Source organism: Podarcis erhardii, assembly GCF_964252035.2.
Source record: "Podarcis erhardii genome assembly, chromosome: 18".
Classification (NCBI taxonomy): Eukaryota; Metazoa; Chordata; class Lepidosauria; order Squamata; family Lacertidae; genus Podarcis; species Podarcis erhardii.
Window position 1 is genome coordinate 9855988 of NC_138516.1, and position 23612 is coordinate 9879599.

The following is a 23612-nucleotide window of genomic DNA, read 5'->3' on the forward strand; positions in this document are numbered from 1 at the left end:
GGCCCTACACACGTAAACAAGATCTATCCTTTAATTTGCAAAGCCCTGGCCCTGGCGTTTGGGGGCCGGTCACTCCCAAGCGTGACAAAATACCGGGAGGCAGAATACCAGGGTATCAAATGGCATCCAATACCCTGAATAGAGGGTCAGGATCCAGACAGGTTGGTTTATAGATTGCAGACGCCAGAGGTTTTCAACCTTTTTGGGTTGTGATAGGAATTTTGAGGTCTTAGATATATGGTAATGTTCATAAGTGTACCAACCAAGCAGGTACATAGATCAGTACAGGAAGACCGACCCGGAACCATTTTTGATTCCCAAACTGACCAAATGTTTTCTCTGCAAGGTCAAAGGAAAAGGGAAAAGCCTCCCCATTGTCTTTTCCTTCACAAATCCTGTCTTAAGGGTATGTCTGTGTTTGAATAGGGTGTGAGCCTGTGACCTGGCCCAGGAACTAAGTATTTATCATTACAAAAGACTGGCCAGGCTCCCCAGGCAATCCAATCAAGTAACCTGCCAGACAGGAGATAAACAAGGACAGGAGAAAAACAACATTCAAATTTCTGTTTTAGACCGCCTTTTCTGTGATGTATGTGTGATGTTTCTGGGGGTGGTCTTGATCTAAAGGTAAAGGGACCCCTGACCATTAGGTCCAGTCACGAACGACTCTGGGGTTGCGGCGCTCATCTCGCTTTATTGGTCGAGGGAGCCGGCGTACAGCTTCCGGGTCATGTGGCCAGCAGGACTAAGCCGCTTCTGGCGAACCAGAGCAGCGCATGGAAACGCCGTTTACCTTCCTGCTGGAGTGGTACCTATTTATCTACTTGTGCTGGCGTGCTTTCGAACTTCTAGGTTGGCAGGAGCAGGGACCGAGCAATGGGAGCTCACCCCGTCGCAGGGATTCGAACCGCCAACCTTCTGATCGGCAAGCCCTAGGCTCTGTGGTTTAACCCACAGCGCCACCCGCGTCCCTGGTCTTGATATAGAGGGTGGCAATTTCAAAAGTCCATACAACGCCTTGCCCGCCATTGTTCTGGGTCCCTCCTCCTTTCCTGCGTGTGAGGGGAGCACCCTGTTGCAACAGATCAATAAAGACCAGGCTTACTAGCTGCTTTGCTTCTCAATATTCTCTGGTTGGCCTCTGTTATCTTCTCCTACCAATAGGGAACCTATGTAAGGACTCTATATGGGCTCTTGCATACCGCATAAGGGAAAAGGGCAATTTTTGTTTACAATAGAGTCCACAGCTCCCCTCAAATACATTTGTCTCCTGCACCCCTGTGGGGCTCAGGAGCCCAGTTAGGTCCCCCCTTCCCTGCAGAGCTAGCAGCCCCTTGCCCTTTTTCGAACCCCCTCCCTTGTGGAACATTCCCTTGGCCTCCTCTCCCCTCTCCTTGGGGGTCTTCCGGGCACCCGCTGGTCTCTGAGCTGCCCCCAAGAGAGGTGCCCCCTCACGCTGCCCCACAGGGGCCTGGGACTCGTCCATCCGTTCCCAACATCAGAAATGTCTAGGCAACACGATGACCATGTACCTACGCAACGGACAATCTTTTATAGAATTCCTTCAAACCGTAACAAGTCCAAAACGAAATCTTTCATCTCAAAGCCTCTGAAAACCTTTAAATGAAGCGAGGTGCCAGACTTCGTACAGTGGAAGACAAGCTGTGAAGCTTTGTGTATTCGGCAAATATGATGTCCAACACTGAACAGCGATTCCGGATACTGACTACTGTTTCATAGAATTCTTTGGGTGGATGTAGAATTGCTTCATAAACCCATCTTATTTCGAATGAATGTATGTAAATGAAAATATCATAGAATCATAGAGTTGGAAGAGACCACAAGGGCCATCGAGTCCAACCCCCTGCCAAATATCAAATGCTCATGTAATGATGTAGTCACCACTTCACTTCATTTAAGGTACCGATAAATGACATCCCACCGCAGCCTCAAACTAAGGCCAGGACAACGACCATTGACATGGGCACCATATATACCCAACGGCAAAGAGGCTCAGAAAAGCAGTCTATAAAACTGCAGCGATAAGCAGATACCATGCATCGTACTCTATCCAATACACAATCAAATAATTGCCGAAATTTAACGGTTTGATGGATTTCCTTGGTTTCAACGGCTAACAGCTCCTCTGGAAGAGGGGGGGGGGGTCCAGGTTTCCCCTGCCTCCATAATCCCTTAAGTATCAGGTCACGTACTCCTTGCACCTCCAGAAGGTGTGTGATGGCCTGGGATTCAGACTCGGAGGCTGAACCTGAGGAATCCCAGCCTGCACAGGATTCCCCGCCTCCAGAACCAGCTGAGCCGGGGCTGGGGCTTGAGCCTGAAGGGTCCTCACCTGTGCTGGATCCTCAGGTGAGTCTGCTCTGGCTCCTGAGGTGATGGAGGACCCATTGCCTGCAGGTGCTCCACTCTCAGCCCCGTCAGAGGAAGCTGAGTGTGATGGCCTGGGAATCTGATTCAGAGGCTGAACCGGAGGAATCCCAGCCTGCACAGGAGTCCCCGCCTCCAGAACCAGCTGAGCCGGGGCAGCGGCTTGAGCCTGAAGGGTCCTCACCTGTGCTGGATCCTCAGGTGCAGACACCAGATGAATCCACTCTGGCTCCGGAGGTGATGGAGGACCCATTGCCTGCAGGTGCTCCACTCTCAGCCCCGTCGGGGGAAGAGGAGTTTCCCTCTGGGTCCAGTAACCCTCCGGCCTCTCCTGAGCTGCAGAGGCTCAGGGTAGAGAGGTGGAGGGAACTGGTTTCTCCCAGGAGGAGTGCTCGCCTTAAGGCCAGGAGAGGCGGGTCTCCTGGGGGCCAGGACTGCCCCTGGCCTCAGAGAAGATAAAGGCCAGTCAGCCCGGTCCCAGGTTGCGGGAGCAACGTCGTTGAAGAGCTGTTTCTGCCAGCACCCAGACCTGTTCCCCCAGAGTTCCTGTCCTTGCCCGGCTCCTCGCTTTGGACCCTGCTTCGCCCGTGGAGGACTGTCTGCCGACCCTCGACTCAGGTCCTGGACCTCGCCTCACGGTAACCTCCCCCTGGGACCAGCACACTGAGGTTGCCTCTGGGTCCGGGAACCCTCCAGCCTCTCCTGAGCTGCAGAGGCTCAGGGCAGAGAGGCGGAGGGAACTAAGTTCCCGCAGGAGGAGGGCTCGCTTCCAGGCCAGGAGAGGCGAGTCATCTGTGGACCGGGGCCGCCCTATGCCTCGGGGCAGATAAAAGCCAGCCAGCCCCAGTCCCAGGTTGCGGGAGCAGCGTTGTTGCTAGCCTGTTCCTGCCTGCACCCTGTCCTGCTCTTCTGCTGGAGTTCCTGACCTCACCCGACTCCCTGCCTTGGACCCAGCTTCAGCTTTGACGGACAGCCTCCATACCGCACCCTCAACCTCAGACTGGACTCGGACCTCGCCGCACGGTTAACCCTCAGGACCAGCACAAGGTGTGAACTTCCACACAATAGGAAGTAGGAGGCAATCAAGGACAGCGTATATCCAGGACCTTCTTAACCATAGGCATTAGGGGCATGGGGCGCCCGGTCACCGGGCTCTCAGGGACGCCAGGCCGAGAGTCCAGGGCCCAAGAGTTGGAGTCCGGGGAACAGCCCGCCCATCAGAGCACTGCGGGTGGCTCTCTACCACGAGTTCGGGGGCAAGTGAGCCAGCAAAGTGCTGAGGCGGCCGGCTGGCTCTGTCCTCCTGTGTGCCTGGGATTGGCGTAGGGCCACGGAGAGGCCCGCCCAGAGTGCGCTGTCCACCCGATGAGGCGCCTGGCTTAGCGCCGCCGCCTCACGCTCCTCTGTGCCCTGCCTGCATGCCTCGAAGGCTGGGCCCAGAGTGCGCTGCCCCCCCAAAGGTTAACAACTCTGGGCAACCTGGAGGTGGTGGTGACGCAGGGTGGGTTTTTGCACCTCTCATCGATATTTCCATATCTCGATTTTTATCTCTCCAGGCTTCTTTGTCTCTGGCTCTGTAGTCCTCAATCATGTCAGAAAACAGATAACCTTTCGTTCGTCGAGTGCAGATTTGTTTGTATAATGTACCCTTTCAACTGTTGTTGTTTTTTTAACTCGCTATTTTGCTTCTTTAGCTTGGCCACAGAGACCCGAGGGGATTGGCACCCCAACTAGCTGGGCAGCGGAGTAAATCCGCACCCTAGGATTTTTCCTTATCAGGCAGAACACACCCCTGAGTCTTAGGACTGTGTTGCAGGGATTTATGTATAGGTTGGGGGGGGGTTGCCCCTCCAGCAGATGTCATGCACATGCAGCCCACTGCCAAAACCAGCACAATCGCCTTTGTGACTTTTGTGATTTGTCCCCACAAAACACTTCATCGCAGTTTCTTCCTATCTATTCAAAGGGCCTCTGCTGCACGATACCAAATGTAAGAATTCACTGATCAATGTATCTCTGTACTGGCTCACTGGGAAAACTTCAGAAATTCATATAGACAGGTGAGCTCAGCTCCTCAGCAGCCCCTCTGCCTGAGGGATAATTCCTGGCATCCTGGACAGGTAGCCATTCCAGAAATAACAAACCCAGATGAAGACAAAAGGGTGGGATGAACTTGGCTGAGAAACAAGGAAATGTAAATATCTCTTTTGTTACGCTTGATGGGTGTTTGGTGGAGGGCAAGGGGAACCATGGGGCAGGGTCCAGGATGCTCAGATTCCTGCCACCAGACCTCCCCTTTCATGATGTAACCGTGGTGTATGAGTGATGTATTTTGGGGGCTGTAACATGGGGATTAAAGGTAAAGGTAAAGGTACCCCTGCCCGTACGGGCCAGTTGTGTCCGACTCTAGGGTTGGTGCGCCCATCTCACTTAAGAGGCCAGGGGCCAGCGCTGTCCAGAGACACTTCCGGGTCACGTGGCCAGCGTGACGAAGCTGCTCTGGCGAGCCGGCACCAGCGCAGCACATGGAAACGACGTTTACCTTCCCGCTAGAAAGCGGCACCTATTTATCTACTTGCACTTAAGGGTGCTTTCGAACTGCTAGGTGGGCAGGAGCTGGGACCGAAAGACGGGAGCTCACCCCGCCACGGGGATTCGAACCACCGACCATGTGATCGGCAAGCCCTAGGCGCTGAGGTTTTACCCACAGCGCCACCCGCGTCCCTAACATGGGGATTAGCAGCTAATAAAAGTTTGGGGGCTCTTTTGTTCGGGGCTTCCATCCTGTTCCCCCTGGTGGCAGGTGGGAGTCCTGTTGCGACAGTCTTCAATCAAGACCAAGCTGACTGGCTGCTGTTTTGCTCTGGTATTCCTGGCTGGTGTCCTTGTTTTTTTGCCCAAGGGAGCCCTCAGATTTCTCCGTTAATGACTGCCAACCTTGATTTCCCACAACACTCTGCCCATACATACATGCAGGCAGGCAAAGCAAGCTGAGAAACAGACCGAGAAGGAAAATAAGGGGTTATTTCCCCCTAACCCCCACCCCATCACCACCAGGGAGGGTCACTTAAAAAACAGAGATCAGCAGGCACAATTTTAGCACAGGATATATTTTTCAAAAAAACACAGCAGCCAGGTAAATCCAGTTAGCGACACCCGGGAAAAGAGAGGAGGACAGATGGATACGACAACCACGGAGTCAAAAGACCACAGGCGGGGGGCAGGGGGGCAGACATGGGGCTCTGCAGACAGAGGGCAGGAGGAAGACGGAAGCAGGGTTAAGAATTAAACGGAGTATCCTTACTTCGGTGTGACTGGGGGCCTTCGCCCTGCTCTGCAGAAAAGAACAGCAGGGTTTTTATATACTTTCAACAAACACATTTCCATAACATTTATACGCTTTCAGCAAAGTGGAACGCTACCCCACACAGACATTGCCTTTCCTCCCTCCCGGCCATGACTCAGATTCCATTTCGACAGGCCTTCAATTGTTTGATTGATCGGTGATTAATTGATTGATTGATCGGCCAGGTTCTGTCCCCGGCACAAGGCGAGTTTTGCGGGGCAAGGACACAAAGGCACAGACTCCATTCTCTACCCCAGAAGTCTGTCTTCGGACCCCAGGCTGGCCACCCCTTGCTACTGTTATGAAAATTATAAGGTTTAAGATGCGAAATAAATGTACCAGGCAAACGCATACATAAATAGATAAACCTGCTGAATGGTTTCTTCAAATTTTAGGTTCATTATTGTTTCACAAGATGTGTATGTCTCTAAGGGCCAGAGCAAATAACATGATCTAGTTTTACAGCTGTGAAGCCATATAGCAGATGCTGTTAGTAAAGGTAAAGGGACCCCTGACCATTAGGTCCAGTCATGGACGACTCTGGGGTTGCGGCGCTCATCTCGCTTTATTGGCAGAGGGAGCCGGCGCACAGCTTCCGGGTCATGTGGCCAGCAGGACTAAGCCGCTTCTGGCGAACCAGAGCAGCGCACGAAAACGCCGTTTACCTTCCCACCGGAGCAGTACCTATTTATCTACTTGCACTTTGACGTGCTTTCGAACGGCTAGGTTGGCAGGAGCAGGGACCGAGCAACGGGAGCTCACCCCGTCATTGCGGGGATTCGAACCGCCAATCTTCTGATTGGCAAGCCCTAGGCTCTGTGGTTTAACCCACAGCGCCACCCGCGTCTCTGCAGGTGCTTTTAAGTTGTGGTAATTGAGCTGTTGGATATGGTATATAAAGAGCAGCATGTATCTCTCTCAGTACCCTGGTCATGCTCATTGATATATTGTAATTTAATTTAATGTCTAGATGGCGCCTAAGCAATTCCCGTTAATTCTTTCAGAGCATATTGTTTCATTTATGCCCTGCGGACCGTTGGAATAAGGCCCCTGGAAGGCTTGAATCTGGCCCCCGGTTCATGGTTCAACCATATCAACTCCTTGGAAATAGCAGTGCCCTCAGTCTCTGCCCTCTCTCCTCTGTCAAAAGTAGAGATTGTAGATGTCTTGGGGCAGGGGTCTAGCTGTAATGGTGGGCCCTGCAAGTCAACGCTGGTCTTGGGCAGCCCTAGCCCTGTCATGGAGCGGGGAGCTACCTGCGCCAAGAGACACACCTCTCGCTCGCCGGACCTGCATGCCACGCACACACAACCGAAATCCATGCCACACAAATCTTTGGACACCTCCGGCCACCAGACGGGGACGACACACGATGACAGACACACACCTCCACGACACAAGCACCACAACCCAGCCTCTCCTGATCTTCTGCCATTTCCTCTGTCCCTCTCAGACCGGGATGGGGAAATATGTGGTGCTGAATGCCCACCAATCCTGGTAAAGGTAAAGGTAAAGGGACCCCTGACCATTAGGTCCAGTCGTGACCGAGTCTGGGGTTGCGGCGCTCATCTCGCTTTATTGGCCGAGGGAGTCGGCGTACAGCTTCCGGGTCATGTGTCCAGCAGGACTAAGCCGCTTCTGGCGAACCAGAGCAGCGCACGGAAATGCTGTTTACCCTCCCGCCGGAGCGGTACCTATTTATCTACTTGCACGTTGACGTGCTTTCGAACTGCTAGGTTGGCAGGAGCAGGGACCGAGCAACGGGAGCTCACCCCGTCATTGCAGGGATTCGAACCGCCGACCTTCCGATCGGCAAGTCCTAGGCTCTGTGGTTTAACCCACAGCGCCACCCGCGTCCCTTGTACCAACCCTGGTAGCCTGGGTTTAATGCTGGGGAGAGCTGGAATCTGGCAACCCAATTCGAACAATCCACCCCTTGACCCGAAGGAAGAGGAACCCCTTTCCAAAAAGAGGAATCGTCTCCATCTCTCCAGGAGGGCAGGAAATGCCTCTTCTCAAGAGCAGGGATAGGGGAACATGCTTAGATCTTGCTGGACTCCATCTCCAAAGGTCAAGGAGTCCGGCACGAACTGGAGGGACGCAGTGGGTTGCACACCCCAGCTCTTTGGCCAGGGAAAGGATTTCTCGCTCGGACCTCCTGCCACGGACAAGACACTCAAGGAGCAGGAAAGGTCGATAATTACCTTCTCGGTCCCTTTGCCATGCTTTCTCAAGAGAGTACCCTGCAGAGACAATCAATATCACAAATCGATCAATGCGGAAGGGGAAAGGGCGAGCGAGGAAGTCGAGCGAAGGGAGGGCAGGAGGGTGGAAGGAAAGACAGACGGACGGACGGACGAACTGTCATCTCAAGGCTCTCTCCAGGGAGCAGCAAGGCCAGACATGACATTATTCTCCCTCCCCAAAGACTCCCAGTACCTTTCTGAGCACAATTCAAAGGGTTGGTGCTGACCTTGGAAGCCCTAAATGGCCCAGTAGACCTGAAGGAGCGTCTCCACCCTGGACACCGGGGTCCATCTCCGAGGGCCTTCTGGTGGTTCCTTCCCTGTGAGAAGTGAGGTTACAGGGAACCAGGCAGAGGGCCTTCTCAGTGGTGGCGCCCGCCCTGTGAAACGCCCTCCCATCAGATGTCAAGGAGATAAACAACTATCTGACTTTTAGAAGACATCTGAAGGCAACCCTGTATCAGGAAAATTTTAATGTCTAATGTTTAATCTTTTCCCTTCCATATAGACAGTTACATTTGTTACTCAACAATTCTATTCCAGTTCAACAGAACTAGGGGCTGGTTCCCCTCACCCAGCATCAATGTCTTTAACCCAAATTACATAAGGTTTTGTTTTATCTGATTTCATCCTCTCTAATACATTCTGCTGTTTAGTCAACCTCTTGCTTGCATTAGGAGAACGCTACCTCTTAAGACATGGGAAGGCAAACTAAAGCCCGGGGGCCGGATCCGGCCCAATCGCCTTCTCAATCCGGCCCGCAGACGGTCTGGGAATCAGTGTGTTTTTACATGAGTAGAATGAGTGCTTTTGTTTAAAATGCATCTCTGGGTTATTTGTGGGGCATAGGAATTCGTTCATTTATTTTCCCCCTTCAAAATATAGTCCAGCCCCCCACAAGGTCTGAGGGACAGTGGACCGGCCCCCTGCTGAAAAAGTTTGCTGACCCCTGTTCTAAACGAATCCATCAGCTAGCTTCCTGCTATATACAATATGCTTTGTTAGCATGAGGAAGGATAATATTTAATCAATATATCAACTTCTACTATCCTCAATATTCCCACAGTTAAGGGAATAAGACTTACCAACCCCACCTCTGAAACGGATTGCAGGTTATGCAAATGGATACCTGATGGAGCGTCTCCGCCTCCATCGTTCTGCCCGGAGACTGAGGTCCAGCGCCGAGGGCCTTCTGGCGGTTCCCTCACTGCGAGAAGCCAAGTTACGGGGAACCAGGCAGAGGGCCTTCTCGGTGGTGGCGCCCGCCCTGTGGAACACCCTCCCACCAGATGTCAAAGAGAACAGCAACTACCAAACTTTTAGAAGACATCTGAAGGCAGCCCTGTTTAGGGAAGCTTTTAATGTTTAATAGGTTATTGTGTTGTAAGTGTTCTGTTGGAAGCCGCCCAGAGTGGCTGGGGAAACCCAGCCAGATGGGCGGGGTATACATAATAAATAAATTATTATTATTATTATTATTATTATTATTATTATTATTATTATTATCTTTCCTCCTTTCTCAGGAGGAAAACCAGGTACAGTGGTACCTCTGGTTAAGTACTTAATTCGTTCCGGAGGTCCGTTCTTAACCTGAAACTGTTCTTAACCTGAAGCACCACTTTAGCTAATGGGGCCTCCCGCTGCCACTGCACAATTTCTGTTTTCATCCTGAAGCAAAGTTCTTAACCCGAGGTACTATTTCTGGGTTAGCGGAGTCTGTAACCTGAAGCGTCTGTAACCCGAGGTACCACTGTATCTGCTGGAACAGGGAGAAAGTTTCCACCGAGACGCGACAGCTGGCGCAAAGCAGCTCAGCGACAAGAGGGAAGGATTTTGGGGGTTCACAGAACAAAGGCGTTTTGGGGAAGGGTCGGGAGCAGGGAGAATATAAAGGCACACTGGAGAAAGTAGCCAGCCACCACAGAACGACAGAAAAACCAGCTCAAATTACTCAGGAGGGGTTTGGGTTTGGGGTTGGGGAACTAGACGCAAGGCACAAGGACAGATAGAGACAAACGAAAGACAGACAGGGCTTTCACCTGCCGTACTTACAATCATCTGCCCAGGTGAGGGGAGCAATCAGAAAGAACAGCCGTCACGTGAGAATGAGCCTCAGGTCCGCCGCAAACCCAACCCGCAACCCCAAACCAACACACAACGCCGCGGCAACCCCACACAAAAGAGATAGCGCAGCGCAACGTCTCCAGGACGCACGGCCACGGGGCGCCCTCAGGACGCGGGGTTTGTGTGGGTGCAGAATTGAGCCTGCGCCCCCTAATATTTTTAGGCGTACCCCCAAGCCCCGAACCCCTGCCCCTTTGAGAAACCCCCCCAGACCGTAAAGGCTGCAGTTTTTCCACCCGCAATTCAGTGTTAGACAAAAGGAAGGCGAGTCAGTTTGAACAACCCCCCAAAATCATTGCAGGTTTTATTTCCAAATGCATCATAACTTAAAAAGAAGAGAAAAGAAAGTCAAACGCCATCAGAAATGTCAGCTATGCCCGTTTCACTCTGCCTTTTTAATTAATTTATTTTCTTGCTGTTGTGAAAATGAAGAGATATGGTGGATCCTATTGAAGGGTGTTTTTTTGGGGGGGGGGTTAGTCTGACTCTGTACCCCAATAAGGGTGAGACTCTTTTTAAAAATTTTATTTTTTACCAACAACCAAAACACAAATGGTGAAAGCCCCCCAGGCGGCTGATGCGTTGGGTATACATATTCAAGACTATACTTATTCAATAATATACATATTCAATAATATCATGTTCAAATCAACCCTATGTACACCTTAACACTCCTCCCTCCACAAAGTTTATTTAACTTTTAACACTTTAATTGCCCCAAATTGTTCAAACCTGCCCAAATAATTCAATATCTTCTCAAACCAACCCTCCTCCTTCCCACTGACCTTAAACCCTTTCATTCTATGTCTCTTCACAGTTAAAGGTAAAGGGACCCCTGACCATTAGGTCCAGTTGTGGCCGACTCTGGGGTTGCGGCGCTCATCTTGCTTTACTGGCCAAGGGAGCCGGCGTACAGCTTCCGGGTCATGTGGCCAGCAGGACTAAGCTGCTTCTGGCGAACCAGAGCAGCGCACGGAAACGCCGTTTACCTTCCCGCCTGAGCAGTACCTATTTATCTACTTGCACTTTGACATGCTTTCAAACTCCTAGGTTGGCAGGAGCAGGGACCGAGCAATGGGAGCTCACCCCATCATGGGGATTCGAACTGCCGACCTTCTGATCAGCAAGTCCTAGGCTCTGTGGTTTAACCCACAGCGCCACCCGCTTCACAGTTAGATATTCTAAAATTATAATATTATTCGGGTTTTCCCTCCATTGTTTCCGTCTTGGTATCGCTGCATCCCCCTTTAACCTGGACTGGTCTCCTTCTCCCGGAAAACCATTGCTCATAAAAACCATAAGAGGGCTGCTGGATGAGGCCAGTGGCCCATTGAGTCCGGATCCTGCCCTCACAGTGGCCGACCAGATTCCTGTGGGATCTGGGTGCGAGAACAACTCTCGCCTCCTGCGGTTTCCAGCAACTGGGATCCACAGCCTTCGTGGTTAAAAGGTAAAGGGACCCCTGACCATTAGGTCCAGTTGTGGCCGACTCTGGGGTTGTGGCGCTCATCTCGCTTTACTGGCCGAGGGAGCCAGCGTACAGCTTCCGGGTCATGTGGCCAGCAGGACTAAGCCGCTTCTGGCGAACCAGAGCAGCGCACGGAAACGCCGTTTACCTTCCCGCCAGAGCGGTACCTATTGATCTACTTGCACTTTGACGTGCTTTTGAATTGCTAGGTTGACAGGAGCAGGGACCGAGCAACGGGAGCTCACCCCATCACAGGGATTCAAACCACCGACCTTCTGATCAGCAAGTCCTAGGCTCTGTGGTTTAACCCACAGCGCCACCCTTTGTGGTTAAGTAGCCATTAATAGCAGTTTCCTTAGTTATTTTCCCCACCCCATAACCTTTTTTAAAGCCATCTGGGTTGGTGGTTGCCACTGCTTCCTGTGGCAGAGAGTTCCGCAGGCTTTCTTTATCTGTCCTGAATCTCCCAGTGTCCAGCCTTGTTGGATTCATGGCTTCCAGCGCTCGCAGAAACTCAGAATGGCAGAGGTGGAAGAGGCCCCGAGGGTCATCTAGTCCAACCCTCTGCAATGCAGGAATCTTTTGCCCGACGTGGAACTCAAACCCACAACCCTGGAATCAGGAGCCTCATTCACTATTGACTGAGCTATCTCCCATTTCTGCACCGGTTTGCGACTTAAAAACAACAACACATGAATGTCCATGCTGTAAATTTATCCTAGCATACATTTCCGTATGCAATTCCCTGCCCCCAATTAAAAAGCACTTTTTGTTTTTGCAAATCAGTTTCCCCTAATACAGTACTCCGTCCCACTAATATATGCATTTTCCCACACACACTTCTCCCCACAATTTGCATTCTTGTCCAGATTTCCTGACTGGGGAACAGCCTTGCAAAATGAATGTATGTACGGATTTTGAGCTGCAGTTCCGTTTCTGGTCAGTTTGCATTTAAAACGTGAACCGAACCAAATTTCTCCTTCCCCTCTGCTCCTCGAGAGATGGCCACCCTCCTTATAAAAGCGTCGGCTAAAAAATAGTTGCATTATGTTAACTAACCCACGTTTCTTAAACCACGAAACTCAAGGCGGTCTTAGGTCTGCCTCTCAGTTCCTGATATCCCCAAGCATAAATACTATCCCTGCACCAACTTGCAATTTAATTTTTTTAAATATCCAGAGCAAAATCTCATATTGTGCACACCCTGTCTCGTGTACGCATTTTTTTCTGCAAGCGAATACCCCTAATATAGCCCCCAAAAAATTGTTAGCTAATTTCCCCAAATATGTATATTTCCCCTTTAAAGGGTAAAGGGAGCCCTGACCATTAGGTCCAGCCGTGGCCGACTCTGGAGTTGCGGTGCTCATCTCGCTTTACTGGCCGAGGGAGCCGGCGTACAGCTTCCGGGTCATGTGGCCAGCAGGACTAAGCCGCTTCAGAGCACAGAAACGCCGTTTACCTTCCCGCTGGAGTGGTACCTATTTATCTACTTGCACTTTGTGCTTTCGAACTGCTAGGTTGGCAGGAGCAGGGACTGAGCAATGGGAGCTCACCCCGTCATTGCAGGGATTCGAACCGCCGACCTTCTGATCGGCAAGTTCTAGGCTCTGTGATTTAACCCACAGAGCCACCCCTTTACATAAAGCTTTTTTGTTTTGTTTTACTGCATCACAACATTTGGGTAAGAGTGAGTTTCGTAGGAGTTGGACACGGCTGCAAGTCGCCCAGTGACACTCGAATTCACCCCCCCCAAATAACACTGAAAAACAGGATTCCTCCCCAGCCAGCAAATTATTGGTGAGTCGGACAGGCAAAACCCCTCATCTGAACACCTTCACTTATAATCAAAGCGCACCCTACAAATACGGGGGCTAAAGAGACTGTCCCCAAAGATACGGGGGTTAGTCCACATCCCACCTGCAATTTACTGTATTTTTTGCTCTATAAGACTCACTTTTTCCCTCCTAAAAAGTAAGAGGAAATGTGTGTGCGTCTTACGGGGCGAATGCGGGCTGCGCAGCTATCCCAGAAGCCAGAACAGCAAGAGGGATTGCTGCTTTCACTGTGCAGCGATCCCTCTTGCTGTTCTGGCTTCTGAGATTCAGAATATTTTTTTTCTTGTTTTCCTCCTCCAAAAACTAGGTGCGTCTTATAGAGGGAAAAATACGGTAATTGTGGCATCCGATGGGAAAGTTCTCTGACCAATGGGAAAACGGAGTTCCGTTCACCCATTCCTGGTCGATCCACAGAGCTGGTGGATTTCTGGAGAGTTTGCAAGCTACCCCCCCTGACGTCTAATCGACACCCAGGGCAGTTCTCCAAATTTGTTGAACTCCAGCTCCCGGGAAACCCCCAGGAAGGATGATGGGAGGTGGAGTCTATCCAGAGGACTGCAGTTTCCCCAACTACTGTATTTTTCGCTCTATAGGACACACCAGATGATAGGATGCACCTAGTTTGGGGGGGGGGGGGAGGAAAAAAGTGCGTCCTATGGAGCAGAAAATACGGTAAGTTCTAAGGAGGTAGAGTTCCATACTGCATGGGAGACGGGGAAGACTGTTTCTTAGACTGAGACGTGAACACCTCTCCTTAGATGGAGAAAGGACTGCCTCTCCCATGGGGGCCAGATTAAATGGACCGGGGGCCCGGATTAGGCCCCCGAAACGGACTTTGGACATGCCCACCTTAGACTGAGAGAGGAATGCCTCTCCTTAGACCAGCGGTTCTCAACCTGTGGGTCCCCAGATGTTGCTGGACTACAACTCCCATCATCCCCGAGCTCTGGCCTTGCTGGTCGCACACGTGGTTTGGCACTCACCGTCTGGTCCGTGAGGGGCGGAAGCACAATCGTCTTCTCCATGGTGTTCATGACGAGTTTCCACAGCTCCTTCAGCACTCGCTTGAGGACGGTCTTCTCGCAGATCTTCGCAAAGAGGGTCAGGCTGCCAGAGAAGAAGAAGAAGACCGCCGGGGGAAGCAGCTGAGCATCACTCAGGGCCAGATCGGGGAAGGAGTGAGCGAGCGTGTATTTGTATCTGTTTCTTTTTGTGTGTGTGTGTGTGTGTGTGTGTTTGTGTGTGTGTGTGTGTTTGAGTGTGGTGGTTGAGTGTGTGTTTGTATGTGTGTGTGTATTTGAGTGTCTGTGTTTGAGTGTGTGTTGTGTTTGTATGTGTATGTGTGTGTGTATTTGAGTGTGTGTGTGTTGTGTGGTGTGTGTTGTGTGGTGTGTGGTGTGTGTGTGTTTGAGTGTGTGTTGTGTGTGTGTTTGAGTGTGTGTTGTGTTTGTATGTGTATGTGTATGTGTATGTGTCTGTGTATTTGAGTATGTGTGTTTGAGTGTGTGTGTGTATTTGAGTGTGTGTGTTTGAGTATGTGTTGTGTGTTGTGTATGTGTGTGTGTATTTGATTGTGTGTGTTTGAGTGTGTGTGTGTGTGTGTTGTGTGTGTTTGAGTGTGTGTTGTGTTTGTATGTGTATGTGTATGTGTCTGTGTATTTGAGTATGTGTGTTTGAGTGTGTGTGTGTTGTGTGTGTGTGTGTGTGTGTGTGTGTGTGTATTTGAGTGTGTGTGTTTGAGTGTGTGTTATGTGTGTGTGCATTTGAGTGTCTGTGTGTGTTTGAGTGTGTGTTGTGTGTGTGTGTGTGTGTGTGTTTGAGTGTGTGTGCTTTGTGTGCATGTGTATTTGAGAGTGTGTGTTGTGTGTGTGTGTGTGTGTGTGTGTGAGAGAGAGAGAGAGAGAGAGAGAGAGAGAGACAGAACCAGCAGGACCAGGCATTCCAGAAAGACTGGAAGAAATTTATGTTACATTCGGAAGGCAACTGTAAACAGTTAACATCCCTAGTAGGGTTGTAAGAAGTTTCGAAAGGATGAAATCATCATTTATTACTAAACGCAGTTCATCAAGTAATTTTATGAGGATATAATTTAACAGGGATAAGAAATATCGGAAAATGCAGGATATTGAGATTAAATTTGAAAACCATTTGTCAGGGAGTCACAGCCTTATTTAAGCCAAATGTTTTATCTGTGCAAAGTACCGTATTTTTTGCTCTATAAGACTCACTTTTTCCCTCCTAAAAAGTAAGGGGAAATGTGTGTGCGTCTTACGGAGCGAATGCAGGCTGCGCAGCTATCCCAGAAGCCAGAACAGCAAGAGGGATTGCTGCTTTCGCTGCGCAGCGATCCCTCTTGCTGTTCTGGCTTCTGAGATTCAGAATATTTTTTTTCTTGTTTTCCTCCTCCAAAAACTAGGTGCGTCTTGTGGTCTGGTGCGTCTTATAGAGCAAAAAATACGGTATGTTGTCGTGCAAGAAAACATCTGTAAAAACCAATAAAAATTATTATTATTATTAAAAAACAAAACAAAAGCCACACGCATGCCGCCATAGACTGAACCTGTGCTCCTAGACCTCAGCATCTATGGCATTGCCACTCACTTGCTATCAAGGAGGTCCATGATGGGCTGCAAGACGTTGTCGGCGTCTTGGGCGACGCTGCTGCAAGCGCTGGCCGGCACATTGCCTGTGCCCTTCACCTGACTCAGAATGTCCCCCATCTGCTTCACGCAGTCCTCGATGTGCGGCTGGAAACTTGGGGGTGAGGAGATAATAATAATAAGAATTTAGAGAAGCGAGGTTGCAGGGAACCAGGCAGAGGGCCTTCTCGGTGGTGGCACCCTCCCGCTGGATGTCAAGGAAATGAACAACTATCTGACTTTTAGAAGACATCTGAAGGCGGCCCTGTTTAGGGAAGTTTTTAATGTCTGGTGTTTTATTGTGTTTTTAATATCCATATGGTACCCTCCCTGCCCATGGACTGTCTCTCCAGAGTGGTGCATGCTCTGGTTATCTCCCACTTGGACTACTGCCATGCGCTCTCCGTGGGGCTGCCTTTGAAGGTGACCCGGAAACTGCAACTAATCCAGAACGCGGCAGCCAGACTGGGGACTGGGAGCAGCTGGCGAGACCACATAACACCTATCTTGAAAGATCTACATTGGCTCCCAGTACGTTTCCAAGCACAATTCAAAGTGTTGGTGCTGACCTTGAAAGCCCCAAACGGCCCAGCAGACCTGAATGAGTGTCTCCACCCCGGACACCTGGGTCCATCTCCCAAGGGCCTTCTGGCAGTTCCCTCCCTGCGAGAAGCGAGGTTGCAGGGAACCAGGTGGAGGGCCTTCTCGGTGGTGGCACCCGCCCTGTGGAAGGCCCTCCCGTCAGAAGTCAAGGAAATAAACAACTATCTGACTTTTAGAAGACATCTGAAGGCAGCCCTGTTTAGAGAAGCGTTTTAATACTTGATGTGATGTGATGTTTTTAAATCAGCCCAAGGTAAAGGTAAATGGACCCCTGACCATTAGGTCCAGTTGTGAACGACTCTGGGGTTGCGGCGCTCATCTCGCTTTATTGGCCGAGGGAGCCGGCGTACAGCTTCCGGGTCATAATAATAATAATAATAATAATAATTTATTATTTATACCCCGCCCATCTGGCTGAGTTTCCCCAGCCACTCTGGGCGGCTCCCAATCAGTATTAAAAACAATACAGCATTACATATTAAAAACATCCCTGAACAGGGCTGCCTTAAGATGTCTTCTGAACGTCAGGTAATTCTTTATCTCTTTGACATCTGATGGGATGTGGCCAGCAGGACTAAGCCGCTTCTGGCAAACCAGAGCAGCGCACAGAAACGCCGTTTACCTCCCCGCTGGAGTGGTACCTATTTATCTACTTGCACTTTGACTGCTTTCGAATCAGCCCTACCTGGTTGCAAACACTCGACTCAGCTCGTCCAAGACGTTGTTGAGTTTCACCTGTAGCTCCTTGAGGATGTCGCTTGCTTCTGTGTCCAGCTGGAACGGCAGAAGGCAAGAGAGCAATGTTCATCCTTGGAAGATTAATAGGAAGCCCCCCCCCCCAAGGGCAAATTCTAGAGACTTCTTATGAATTTGCATCTCTATCCTACTGAGGCCAAGCCAAGTGTAGATGAATGCTGAGTTGCTCGGGGGACTAAGTAGTTTGTAGTCAACCTTCTGTGAGGGAAAGGGAAGTTGTGAGTTTGGCAGGAGCCGAAGACTCACGCAAGACAGTCTGGTCCATGCCCCCCCCCGCCAGCTTCAGTCTCCCCATAGCCAACCCCCCACCCACCTGCCTTCTTGCTAACAACCAGTTCAGTGTGTGTGGGGGGGGTGCTTGTCAGTTTCCACCTCCTCCTCAGTGTTGCCTTTAATAATAATAATAATAAACATATTAAATTAAATTACTTAAATGAAAATTAGGTTGGAAGGATGTGCTGAAACAATGATTTGAACTAGAATACAAAATTGGGAGGTGTGAGGAAGTCAAAGAAAGAAGTAAAGGAAAAAAGTCATATAAATGTTTAATATTGTTTTTTTTTCTTTCTTGTTTTTTCTTTTAAGAGAATGTATTTTTATTATTTCTTGTTTATCTGTTGTTGTATTTTTTTCTTTGTATTTGGTGTTGTTCTTGTTTTCTTTTTGAAACTTTTAAAATTTGGAATAAATATTATTTTATAATAATAATAATAATAATAAATTTTATTTATACCCCGCCCTCCCCAGCCAGAGGCAGGCTCAGGGCGGCTAACACCAATAAAATCACAGTAAAAACATAATAGGGGGAAAAGAGAGGGGGGAGGAAAGAAAAGGGGAACAAAACCCAATTTAAAATACAGGTTAAAATGCAATCTCGTTTTGAAATAGCTGATAAATCAAGACCATAAGGGGAGGGAAACATAAGGGTCAGACCGAGTCCAAACCAAAGGCCAGGCAGAACAGCTCTGTCTTGCAGGCCCTGCGGAAAGATGTCAAGTCTCGCAGGGCCCTAGTCTCTTGTGACAGAGCGTTCCACCAAGTTGGGGCCAGTACTGAAAAGGCCCTGGCCCTAGTTGAGACCAGTCTAACCTCCTTGACACAGGACACAGAAAGAGATCTGCCTTTCCACATTTTCTCAGCTGCTCTGCGGCCCCAGCCGCTCTGTCCTATGACAGGTCCGGCCCCCGAAGACCTTTTAAGAAATGCAAACCTCTTTCCCCCCCATGGCTTCAAACATTTTCTCCAGTTGGACCCGCAGCTGCTGGATGTTGTTCATCAAGATACAGGGCTGCAAAGGGAGAAAGAAAATAAAACGGAAACGTCGTTACCAAGGCACTGAGATGACGATTCCTAGGAAAGGCGGAAACTTCCTTCTTTCCTTTCTCTAATTATTCCGGGAAGTCGCTCTCTACATCGTGGAGGGAGCACGGAATAGAATTTCCCCCTTTATACAGGAGGCTAGTTTGTACACACACACACACACACAAAACCCACTCTCTCTTGTTCGCCCAGGCCAGCAAACAGCATGATTTGAGTTCAGCGACACCCATGGTTGTTTGCTGAGACAACATCTTCCAAAGCTCAGCCTTCAGCACTGAGAGCTGTCCAAAGTGCTCATTTGGCTGGCCCAGGTTTCATATATTGCCGCCACCAATTTTACCCTAAACTCTCCATTCACCAGCGGTCCCGGCCATTTAAAATGCATTAATTAAAAATAGTTTAAACAAATTGCTGTCCTGGGAATAGGGAGGGACCTGAAAACGCATTCGAGGCCCGCAAAATAAGGCGGGTATAAATGCTGACCTGTCAAATTCACCCAGATGGCAATGAAATTAAACTTCACAACTTTGGGGCTGCCACAGAGAAGGCCCTGTTCCAGACTACAACCACCCCAAACATCAGAGGGCAGTGGAACTAGCGAGAAGCTGCCCTCTGCTCATCTTAACTACTGGGAGGATCTGTAGAGAAGGAGCCGTTCTCTCAAACTTTGCGGCCCTGAGTTATTTAGGGCCACACCACATGTCCCCAGCCCAGCCCCAGCCCCTTTGGTGCCTCGCCACTGTTCTTTGGGAAACCCAAATCCATGGGTAGGCAAACTAAGGCCCAGGGGCTGGATCTGGCCCAATCGCCTTCTTAATCCAGCCCGCGGACGGTCCGGGAATCAGCGTGTTTTTACATGAGTTGAATGTGTCCTTTTATTTAAAATGCATCTCTGGATTTTTTGTGGGGCATAGGAATTCATTCATTTCCCCCCCTTCAAAGTATAGTCCGGCCCCCCACAAGGTCTGAGGGACAGTGGACCGGCCCCCTGCTGAAAAAGTTTGCTGACCCCTGAAATCTGTCCTTTGGACACTTGGAGATGGAAGGGGAAAGAGCTACAAAACAGATACATCACCACTTTTTCCTTCTCCTTGGAGCAATGGGAAGCAAAATCCTTGGAGATGATTTCGGCGTATTGCAGCAAGACGTTGCTAATGGTCTGGAAGGGAAAAGAGGAAGGGAGGCTGACGAGACGAGGAAAGCAGGGTGCTATTGCCTCCCACAGATATATATTTAATTAATAATAATAAAAATAATAATTTTTATTTATACCCCGCCCTCCCCAGCCAAGGCCGGGCTCAGAGTGGCATACAAGCAATAATAAAAACAAGTTGAATGATTACAACTTAAAAACAAAATTAAAATACAATATTAAAATATTGAAACATTGAAATATTGAAATGTAGCCTCATTGCAGGAGGAGAAGGAAAAGAAAAAAGAAAGAGAGGGAGGGAATCAAATTGGCTCCAAGCCAAAGGCCAGGCGGAACAACTCTGACTTACAGGCCCTGCGGGAAGAAATCAGATCCTGCAGGGCCCTGGTCTCATGAGGCAGAGCGTTCCACCAGGCCGGGGCCAGTGTTGAAAAGGCCCTGGCTCTGGTTGAGGCTAATCTGACTTCCTTAGGGCCCGGGACCACTAGGGTGTTGTTATTTATGGACCTTGAGGCTCTCCGTGGGGCATACCGGGAGAGGCGGTCCCGTAGGTACAAGGGTCCTAGGCCATGAAGGGCTTTAATGGTCAAAACCAGCACCTTAAATCTGACCCTGTACTCCAGCGGGAGCCAGTGCAGCTGGAAAAGCACTGGGTGAATATGCTCCCATGGCAGAGACCCCGTGAGGAGCCTCGCTGCAGCATTCTGCACCCGCTGGAGTTTCTGGGACAGCTTCAAGGGCAGCCCCATGTCGAGCGAATTACAGTAGTCAAGCCTGGAGGTGACCGTCGCATGGATCACTGTGGCCAGGTCGGGGCGGGAATTAAGCAACGCTCCTAAGTCGCTGCCGTCGCTCTGTAGCCTTTCAGACCTCTCCCATGGGTAGGATGAGCATTGCTCCCAGGAGGGAGGGAGGAAGGAGTCAATGGACACTGAGGGTTGGTTCAGATAAAGAGTTTATTTCTGCTTTCCAAAGCAGCAGAAAGGGACTGCGTGATTGGTCACAGCAAGCACACTTAAAGAGTAGAAACATAGAATCATAGAATCATAGAATCATAGAGTTGGAAGAGACCACAAGGGCCATCGAGTCCAACCCCCTGCCAAGCAGGAAACACCATCAGAGCCCTCCTGACATATGGTTGTCAAGCCTCTGCTTAAAGACCTCCAAAGAAGGAGACTCCACCACACTCCTTGGCAGCAAATTCCACTGTCCAACAGCTCTTACTGTCAGGAAGTTCTTCCTAATGTTTAGGTGGAATCTTCTTTCTTGTAGTTTGGATCCATTGCTCCGTGTCCGCTTCTCTGGAGCAGCAGAAAACAACCTTTCTCTCTCCTCTATGTGACATCCTTTTATATATTTGAACATGGCTATCATATCACCCCTTAACCTCCTCTTCTCCAGGCTAAACATGCCCAGCTCCCTTAGCCGTTCCTCATAAGGCATCGTTTCCAGGCCTTTGACCATTTTGGTTGCCCTCCTCTGGACACGTTCCAGTTTGTCAGTGTCCTTCTTGAACTGTGGTGCCCAGAACTGGACACAGTATCCAGGTGAGGTCTGACCAGAGCAGAAACAGTGGCACTATTACTTCATACATACAGCTCATATTCCCTTTAGGTCCCCTTTAGGTCCCCTTTCCCCCTCCCCAGGAATCCCGCCTCATGAGTTTGTACACGTAAGTTTGCATCCTTGAGCATGAATAGACATTCCTGTTTCCGTACTCTTATCTTGGGGTAGAAAGGTCACTCCACTATAGGAGTACTCCTGGTGCCATCTCCGGGCACGTGGGCTGATAGCCTGTCTTGCAAGGTCTTTGCGTCAGCAGGGGTCAGGATATCTACAATCTATGAGATAAGACCCAGATCTGCCATCCTGCCTCCACTCAGAACGGACAAGGCCATCCATTAAGTCTTCTCTTTGGACTGGGAGAGGAGAAGGCTTTGTTTATGCAGCTGGGTTAGCTCAAGCAAATGTATTTTACCTAATGGATCCTTGAAGAAAGAATTCGGGAAGTTTGGCGCCCTGTTCGGGTGGCTGCACTTTAGGTTTGGGTAACCTTTAGGTTTTGGGTAACCTGGTGACAGCAGTCACGAAATTAAAAGACGCCTGCTTCTTGGGAGAAAGGTGATGGCAAACCTAGACAGCATCTTAAAAAGCAGAGACATCACCTTGCCGACAAAGACCCGTATAGTTCAAGCTCTGGTTTTCAAAGTAGTGATGTGTGGAAGTGAGAGCTGGACCATCAAGAAGGCTGATCACCAAAGAATGGATGCTTTTGAATTCTGGTGCTGGAGGAGACTCTTGAGAGTCCCATGGAGTACAAGAAGATCAAACGCATCCGTTCTTCAGGAAATCAGCCCTGAGTGCTCACTGGAAGGACAGATCCTGAAGCTGAGGCTCCAAGACTTTGGCCACCTCAGGAGAAGAGAAGACTCCCTAGAAAGGACCCTGATGTTGGGAAAGATGGAGGGCGCAAGGAGAAGGGGACGACGGAGGACGAGATGGTGGGACAGTGTTCTCGAAGGTACCAGCATGAGTTTGACCAAACTGCGGGAGGCAGTGGAAGACAGGAGGGCCTGGCGTGCTCTGGTCCAGGGGGTCACGAAGAGGCGGACACCACTAAACGACTAAACAACAACAACAACAACAACAACCTGTCCCTTCAGCCCGGAACACGTTCTTACCTTGGCGAACCTGCGCATGTAGTGGCCCACAATCTGCGGGTCGGGACATTCCAGCTTCTTGATGATTTCGAAGCTCTGGTTCAGCTGGGAAAAGACGTCGACCACCGAGCAGGAGAAAAGGGCATGCTCCGACGTTTGCTGGAACTAAAGGGGAGGCAGACAAGAGGGTCAGGTGAGTGGATGGGTCCCGTTTGGAGGAACCTGGCTCCCTTACAAAACATTTCACAGAAATGGGATTCCAGTGGCGTTTCTCCCTCTCAGTAATAATAATGTAGGAGGGGATGGAATAGTTGCCCAGATTGGCTGGGACAACCCAGCCAGATGGGTGGGGTATAACAACAACAACAACAACAACAACAACAACAACAACAACAACAACAACAACAATATTTATGCATTGCCCATCTGGCTCGGTTGACCCAGCCACTCTGGGCGGCTTCCAAAATATATACAAACACAATAAAACATTAAACCTCCCAATATAGGGCTGCCTTCAGATATCTTCTGAACGTTGTGCAGCTGTTTATCCCTATTGATATCTGGCTGGAGGGTGTTCCACAGGGAGGGTGCCACCGCCAAGAAGGCTTTGGTCCAGTATCCCTGAAGGAGCATCTCCACTCCCATCGTCCAAGGTCCAGTGCCGAGGGCCTTCTGGCAGTTCCCTCCCTGCGAGAAGCCAAGTTACAGGGAACCAGGCAGAGGGCCTTCTCGGTGGTGGCACCCGCCCTGTGGAACACCCTCCCGTCAGACGTCAAAGAGAAGAACAACTACCAGACTTTTAGAAGACATCTGAAGGCAGCCCTGTTTAGGGAAGCATTTAATGTTTAATAGGTTTTTGTATTTTAATATTCTGTTGGAAGCCTCCCAGAGTTGCTGGGGAAACCACCAGTCGCCAACACCAAGAAGGCCCTCTGCCTGGTTCCCTGTAACCTTGCTCCTCGCAGGGAGGGAACCACCAGAAGGCCCTCAGGAGCTGGACCTCAGTGTCCGGGCTGAACGATGAGGGTGGAGACACTCCTTCAGGTCTACTGGGCCATTTAGGGCTTTCAAGGT

General features: G+C 50.0%; 1 protein-coding gene and 1 long non-coding RNA gene across 3 annotated transcripts in view; one reads left to right on the top strand and one right to left on the bottom strand.

Moving 5' to 3' along the window:
• The window catches only part of LOC309332829 (protein unc-13 homolog A), a 121362-nt gene that overhangs the window by 14534 nt on the left and 83216 nt on the right, over positions 1-23612 (bottom strand). For both annotated transcript variants that reach the window (XM_081846047.1, XM_081846046.1), the window contains 6 exons: positions 22560-22703; positions 19801-19884; positions 18616-18693; positions 17335-17423; positions 16009-16161; positions 14391-14514 (listed from right to left, as the gene is read on the bottom strand). In XM_081846047.1, the coding sequence (XP_081702173.1) occupies positions 14391-14514; positions 16009-16161; positions 17335-17423; positions 18616-18693; positions 19801-19884; positions 22560-22703 (672 nt within the window). The remainder of the gene's footprint in view (positions 1-14390; positions 14515-16008; positions 16162-17334; positions 17424-18615; positions 18694-19800; positions 19885-22559; positions 22704-23612) is intronic.
• LOC309333096 overlaps positions 308-23612 on the top strand; it is a 65395-nt gene continuing 42090 nt past the window's right edge. The window contains exon 1 of the long non-coding RNA XR_014152376.1: positions 308-593. This is a non-coding gene — a long non-coding RNA (uncharacterized lncRNA). The remainder of the gene's footprint in view (positions 594-23612) is intronic.